The sequence below is a fragment of the Blennius ocellaris genome, assembly GCF_963422515.1.
Source record: "Blennius ocellaris genome assembly, chromosome: 12".
NCBI classification, from domain to species: domain Eukaryota; kingdom Metazoa; phylum Chordata; class Actinopteri; order Blenniiformes; family Blenniidae; genus Blennius; species Blennius ocellaris.
In genome coordinates, this window is record NC_137661.1 from 28376540 (window position 1) to 28384039 (window position 7500).

Sequence of the window (7500 nt, forward strand, 5' to 3'; positions counted from 1 at the left end):
GACGGCGGCGCCATGTCATCAACCCCTCACACACTCAGGCGTTGTTCTTCCTCCCACTTTGTATTTCAGCACTTTGGTTCAACTTCAACACCGGCGCTTTGTTTTCCTGCGTCGGTTGTTTTTAAAATGCTTTGCAAGAGGCTCAAGTAATCTGGCGGTTTAGCTCATGGGCACTGTGGCAGATCGGTCACAAGATTCATTATTGATCCCAATGACACTTATTAAATTCCTGAAACACTTTTAGACTTCCATGGATCTCACCTGTCAATGAGGTTAAAACCTGTGGAGAACAACAAGCCTGAGGTGGAGGAAAGGTGGAGGAAAGGTGGAGCACATAAATAACCACAGACACTAAACACAAAAGAGGTAAAAAATAAATAAAATAGGACATTAAAAAAATGACGTTCATGTGAAAAATGTGCAAAATAAGACAAAAACGTTGAGTGTGTCTGCGTGTGAAGTTGGAAAAGTAGATTTTAATGAAGATGATCATTAAAACCAACTTGTTTGGCAGAAGAAAAAACTTCTGGATGTAGAAATTGGGCAATATAAGAAAAAGTTGCGTTGCTCTGAAAAATAGTGGAGATTGTTGGAAAATTAAAAAAGTTACTGATCATACCCGAGTACTTCAGCTCTTTTATTGCTGATTTTTGAAAATGACACTGAAAGAAAAGTAAAAATGACTGTTGAAATACTGACGACCTTCTTTTTTTTACTTGTTTGTAAGTTTAAATAAATGAACTTCAGAAGATTAAAACGTGACATTTTTCGCAGCAGCTGATGTTTTTCAAAGTAAAAAGTAGATTCCATGTTGTAAAAGTAACCGTGTTCTCTCAGAGTACTAGTACTTCGTTACTTCCAGGTGCAGGCGTACCGGGAATGGCCAGCTCCGCCAGCGGGACGTCCTGCAGCTCCTCCGGGAGGGACGACATCCAGTCCGCCGCCATGACCCCGACACACCGCTGGACACACCGCTGGACACACCGCTGGACACACCGCTGGACACACCGCTGGACACACCGCTGCTGCTGCTACACGTCCTGCTACACGTCCCGCTGACCGCGACCAGACGTGACGTCACAACGACCGAGCTTCAACTGGCACGGAGGAGGAAGAGGAGGAGTACAACTCCTGTTTCCTGGTTCGTGAGGAGGAGGAAGAGGAGGAAGAGGAATAGGAGGAGGAAGAGGAGGAGGAACAGGAGGAGGAGGAGGAAGAGGAGGAGGAGTGGGAGGAGTAAAACCCCTGTTTCCTGGTTTGTGAGGAGGAGGAAGAAGACGAGGAGGTGGAGGAAGAGGAGGAGGAGGAGGAGGAACAGGAGGAGGAGGAGGAGGAGGAAGAGGAAGAGGAGGAGAGGAAGAGGAGGAGGAAGAGGAGGAGAAAGAGGAAGAGGAGGAGAGGAAGAGGAGGAGGAAGAGGAGGAGAAAGAGGAAGAGGAGGAGAGGAGGAGAGGAAGAGGAGGAGAAAGAGGAAGAGGAGGAGGAAGAGGAGGAGAGGAAGAGGAGGAGAGGAGGAGGAGGAGAGGAAGAGGAGGAGGAAGAGGAGGAGAACGAGGAAGAGGAGGAGAGGAGGAGGAGGAGAGGAAGAGGAGGAGAAAGAGGAAGAGGAGGAGAGGAAGAGGAGGAGGAGGAGAGGAAGAGGAGGAGCTTCTGCGTCACAGGAAACTCACCTGTAATTGATTCTCACACTGAGGAGAACAAAACTAAAAGATTAAACAGTTTAAAGTCTCTGACATCCGAGACAATAAAAGCACCCGGACTGCGTCAAGTAACGTTAATATTCTGTTTCTAAAAAAGAGTTTCTCTTTCTCTTTTGATTTAATTTCAGTGTAAAAGCCCAGATTAATGTATTTGATTGTTGACCTGTATTAGTTTGTTTACGAACATTTGACTGTTTCCTCCCGCTTTGTCTTTGATGTTTGCATGTTTGACCACGACGACAGTTTGTAAATGTTCTTGTTCTAGAATAATAAAAAGTCCCGTCGGAGGAGAATCAGAACGTTTCTACATGAGGAAGTAGAACCTGGAGGCTTGAAGCCCAGAATGAGCCTGGTGGAGTTTAAAAGCTCATCGTGCAGAAAATACAGTTTGTCTGAAGGCAAAGAGCTGCAGAACCAGTAGAACCCGCCGGGCAGGTCTGGTTCTGCAGGATTCCTCCTGTTCAACTTCTGTGTTTCCCCGTCTGGCTCCTGGAATTCTGAGTTTTCCTCTTGAAATGACTGTTTTTACATTTGGTTGAATCGTTCCTCCGGCCGGAGAACCAGAGGTTCTCTAACCCAGAACCCTGGTTCATCTGTCTGAAGGTGAACTGAAGGTTCAGTCACGTTCTAACAGAGTTCATCACCGGCTCTGGCAGGACGCTAACATGCTAACATGCTAACTCAGACACGTCCTGTCAGGACCATCATGGCGTCGCTGATCCTCACCCTGGAGAACCCTGGACAACCCTGGAGAACCCTGAAGAACCCTGGAGAACCCTGGACAATGCTGGATAACCCTGAAGAACCCTGGATAACCCTGAAGAACCTTGGACAACGCTGGATAATCCTGGAGAACCCTGGATAACCCTGAAGAACCCTGGAGAACCTTGGATAACCCTGGATAACCCTGGACAACCCTGGATAACCCTGAAGAACCCTGGACAACGCTGGATAATCCTGGAGAACCCTGGAGAACCCTGAAGAACCCTGGACAACGCTGGATAACCCTGAAGAACCCTGGACAACCCTGAAGAACCTTGGACAACGCTGGATAATCCTGGAGAACCCTGGATAACCCTGAAGAACCCTGGAGAACCTTGGATAACCCTGGACAACCCTGGATAACCCTGAAGAACCCTGGACAACGCTGGATAATCCTGGAGAACCTTGGAGAACCCTGGAGAACCCTGGACGCCAAACAGAGACGAGGCGTGTGGTTGAAAAGTGCTCGTTTATTGGGAAGCTGACGTCCAGAGGCACGGCGGTGCAGCGGTTCCTCAATGAGCCTATCAGAACCCGGCGCCATGCAGAATATTGCTCATGCAGTTCGCCTCCGTCTGCTCCACCCTCTCTACCGTGGTTTCAGTGCATTCAAGGTGACATTCAAGGTGACGTTCAAGGTGACGTTCAAGGTGACATTCAAGGTGACGTTCAAGGTGACGTTCAAGGTGACGTCTAAAACCCGCCGCCCCGTTACAAAAGTCTACGTCAAACATTACAGACACATGTGCTCCTTGGTTACATGGTTTGTGCTTCCTGGTCTCGGACGGCCTACGGTAGGGTGTCTACGGTAGGGTGTCTACAGTAGGCTGTCGACGGTAGGGTGCCTACGGTATTGTGCCTAGGGTAGGGTGCCTACGGTAGAGTGCATAGGGTAGGGTGCCTACGGTAGGCTGTCTCTGGTAGGGTGTCTACGGTATTGTGCCTAGGGTAGGGTTCCTAGGCTTGGGTGTCTATGGTAGGGTGCCTAGGGTAGGGTGTCTATGGTAGAGTGCATAGGGTAGGGTGCATAAGGTAGGGTGTCTACGGTAGGGTGCCTACGGTATTGTGCCTAGGATAGGGTGTCTACGGTAGGGTCCCTACAGTAGGGTTCCTACGGTAGCGTGCCGTCGGTTGTACCGTTATTGCTTGAATCAGCGCAACTCAAAACAGACGCCCCTCCTGCGAGGCGGCGCGGCGCCGTACGTTGCATAACGAGAGAAGTGAAGGTAAACAAACTAGTGCAGCTCAAAATATGAAAACAAGTCTCGTCTTGATCAAAGCAGCTTGACGCCGTCGTCTTCAGGCGCGTCGCGTTGAAATGATATTCAAGTATTTGTCTGTCGGTCTCAAACAGACCAGCTCGTGTGGACGTCATGCCGTGGTTCTTCTTCTCCTCCTATATACCGGTGGTCCGCCAGACCTCAGGACGACCACTTCAGCAGCTTGTCGTTCAGCGCCACCACCGTGGGGGCGAAGCGGCTCTCGGTGACGAAGTCCCCGGCGATGATGTTCAGGGACCCCGGCCCGGGGCCCGGGCTCTGCTCCGTCACCCAGCCCAGCAGCGCCGGGTAGGTGGACGTCACCAGGTCCTTCAGGGACTCGGTGGGGTGCGTCAGGATGTACTTCAGGTCCTCCGTCAGGTTGATCCCCGTCACAAAGAAGCCCCCTGAAAGACCAAAGCAGTCGGTGACTTGGCGATTCACACCAGCGGCCATTATTTGGAATGGATGGCGGCGTGAACGACCTGGTCGGCCATCTTGCTTCCGGTGTTCAAACTCCTGGATCAAAGCCTCGGCCCGACACTTGTTGGCCCACCAGTAGGGGATGTGAGGCCACAGGTCCGTGTGGCCGCTGGCGAGGTGGTGCTCGTAGGAGACGATGACCTGGTGGCCTGAAGCCCACAGCGTCCGCAGACTGAGCCCCTCCTGGAACCGCAGGACGGCAACCGATCAGTTCCCTTAGTCGGCGTCACTGAACCAGTGACGTCTTTTCACCGTCTTCTAGTTATGAGCCCATATATCTAGTTAAGAACGCCACTGATTTAAAGGGTTCTAGATTTAGGGCCAATCCCAATTCTACCCCTTCCCCTTTGAAATGCACGTTCACGAGAGTCAGAGGGGTGTCCCATTTCACTAGTGCGCAAAGGCGGAGGGGTGAGGCGGAGGGGTGAGGGGAAGGGGTTGAGGGGAAGGGCGTTGAATTTGGACGGCAGGACGACGCTCCTGCTGGAAAATCAACAAATATCCATGGCTCAGCTCTCCTGATGTAACGGTGCCGTATTATGACGTCATAACTGTGAGACGGAGCGAGAGGGACGGGGCTGAGCAGAGGGAGAGGGGCGGGGCTGAGCAGAGGGAGAGGGGAGGGGCTGAGCAGACGGAGAGGGGGGGTGGGGCTGAGCAGAGGGAGAGGGGTGTCCCAAATCTAAAGGCTGAAACTTTTATCCCTTTGCCTTTGCCCTCGTTTTGGAGGGGAAGGCGGCGGTGGAGGCAGAGGGCTATGGGGTAGGGCTAAGGGGTAGGGGGTAGGGGTAGGGGTAGGGGTACAAGATTGAAGTGGGATTGGGCCTTAATGTTCCTGGACTCTGGGAACTCCTTCACACAAAAAGTATTTCAACATTTGGCTCCAGATTTTATTTATCCTGTTGGATTTGCTCTAATTCTTCATTTCCTCTGAGAACAACTGGTCCTTCAGTAACAACCAGTAAACAAGCTGTAAACAACTAGTAAACAAGCAGTAAACAAGCTGTAAACAACCAGTAAACAAGCTGTAAAGAAGCTGTAGACAAGCTGTAAACAACCAGTAAACAAGTTGTAAACAACCGGTAAACAACCAGTAAACAAGCTGTAAACAAGCAGTAAACAAGCAGTAAACAAGCTGTAAACAACCAGTAAACAAGCAGTAAACAAGCAGTAAACAAGCTGTAAATAACCAGTAAACAAGCAGTAAACAAGCTGTAGACAAGCAGTAAACAAGCAGTAAACAAGCAGTAAACAAGCTGTAGACAAGCAGTAAACAAGCAGTAAACAAGCTGTAAGCAACTAGTAAACAAGCTGTAAACAAGCAGTAAACAAGCAGTAAACAAGCAGTAAACAAGCTGTAAGCAACTAGTAAACAAGCAGTAAACAAGCAGTAAACAAGCTGGACATGTTGATCAGGTCTCTTCCTGGGAAACAAATCAGCCAAAACAACAACAAGGAAACAGGAAGTTGCGGTACGACCACCTGTACGGTCGTAGGGCAGAGTTTGGAGGCGAAGACGGAGCGGATGGTGGAGAGCAGCAGCAGGTGGAGCTCCGGGCTGAGGCCCAGGAAGTGGCTGAAGGAGAGGAGCACCACCTCTTTAGGGTGGAGGTCCAGCCACTGCCGGACCTCCAGCAGCACCGCCTGCAGGGAACAAGACGTGGTTTTAGAAGATCAACCACCCTGAACGTCCTGCAGTCCTACCGCAGGGTGGAGACGGGTGGAGAGACGGGTGGAGAGACGGGTGGTGGACGTACATTAGGTGTTTAATCATAAGATCCCAGAAAATTGTTCTAAAATCAACACAATTTTGTTTATATTTTGTCAGGAAATCTGACGACATCCTGCAGTTCCTGAAACCTCCACCACAGGAAGCAGCAGCTTGTTTCCATCAGACTGACGCAACAACTGCATCCACAGCAAATTAAAATAGAAATGAACCACAAAGACAAGGACTCAATATAGAAATATAAATATGTACAGTAAAGTGGAAACAGACACAAGCAGCACAGCAGAGAAATTAAATACTTACAACACAGACGTCATCAGAAAATAAACTGAAACTACCTGAGATGAAAAGAACAAGAACGCAAATAATAACAGATGTATGACATCATGTGTGACATCATCATGTATGCCATCATCACGTATGCCATCATCATGTATGACATCATCACGTATGACATCATCACGTATGACATCATCACGTATGCCATCATCATGTATGACATCATCACGTATGACATCATCATGTATGCCATCATCACGTATGACATCATCATGTATGACATCATCACGTATGACATCATCATGTATGACATCATCATGTATGTCATCATCACGTATGACATCATGTATGACATCATCACGTATGACATCATCATGTGTGACATCATCACGTATGACATCATCATGTATGACATCATCATGTGTAACATCATCCCGTATGACATCATCACGTATGACATCATCATGTATGCCATCATCACGTATGACATCATCATGTATGACATCATGTATGACATCATACGTATGACATCATAATGTATGACATCATCACATATGACATCATCATGTATGGCATCATCATGTATGACATCATCATGTATGCCATCATCACATATGACATCATCCTGTATGACATCATCATGTATGGCATCATCATGTATGACATCATCATGTATGACATCATCACTTATGACATCATCACAAATAAAACATCAGAAGGATGAAAGAGTTAAAACATATAAAGCAATAATCACAAGGCCCACCTCCACCGTCAGGGTGGTGTAAACGCCGTGGTAGAAGTAGAGGTTGGTGGAGCCGTCGTTGGGTCGGTGGGCGATTCGCAGGTCGCAGTACCTCACCCCGCAGTCCAGCTGCTGCTGCACCGTGCACTCCTGCAACACACACACACACATGGTGGAGTGACGTGGTGATGGAGAGGAGGATGAAGAGGAGGATGAAGAGCAGTGATGAAGAGGAGGATGAAGGGCCCCCCCCCCCCCCCCACCTGGGTGACGGCCCACTTGTAGACAAAGGGGCGTATGAAGGGCTTCAGGTACTTGTCCAGCCTCTGCAGCAGGTCCGGCTGCAGCAGGTCCACCGGGGAGCCGTCGTCCATGTCCAGGCAGTAGGTGACCGCATTGTGGCTTCCTGCAGGGCAGCCTTCATCATCATCATCATCATCACCATCACCATCATCATGGTCATCATCATCATCACCATCATCATCACCATCATCACCATCATCATGGTCATCAGCATCATCATCATCATCAGCAGCATCATCATCAT

General features: G+C 49.1%; 2 protein-coding genes across 3 annotated transcripts in view; both read right to left on the reverse strand.

Annotated features, from left to right (window-relative positions):
• The window catches only part of plcxd1.2 (phospholipase C, X domain containing 1, tandem duplicate 2), a 5696-nt gene extending 4463 nt beyond the window's left edge, over window positions 1–1233 (reverse strand). Inside the window, exon 1 of the mRNA XM_080506145.1 lies at window positions 875–1233. Coding sequence (XP_080362271.1) covers window positions 875–947 — 73 coding nt within the window. The 5' untranslated portion in view covers window positions 948–1233. The remainder of the gene's footprint in view (window positions 1–874) is intronic.
• Window positions 1234–2924: 1691 nt separating this feature from the next.
• Window positions 2925–7500, reverse strand: part of plcxd1.1 (phosphatidylinositol-specific phospholipase C, X domain containing 1, tandem duplicate 1) — a 7201-nt gene continuing 2625 nt past the window's right edge. Inside the window, exons 2-6 of one of the 2 annotated variants that reach the window (XM_080506143.1) lie at window positions 7217–7359; window positions 6975–7103; window positions 5686–5847; window positions 4206–4386; window positions 2925–4127 (exon numbers count right to left, since the gene is read on the reverse strand). In XM_080506143.1, the coding sequence (XP_080362269.1) occupies window positions 3883–4127; window positions 4206–4386; window positions 5686–5847; window positions 6975–7103; window positions 7217–7359 (860 nt within the window). In that variant the 3' untranslated portion in view covers window positions 2925–3882. Of the gene's footprint in view, window positions 4387–5685; window positions 5848–6974; window positions 7104–7216; window positions 7360–7500 lie in introns of both variants that reach the window. The other variant, XM_080506144.1, reaches the window with a different exon arrangement.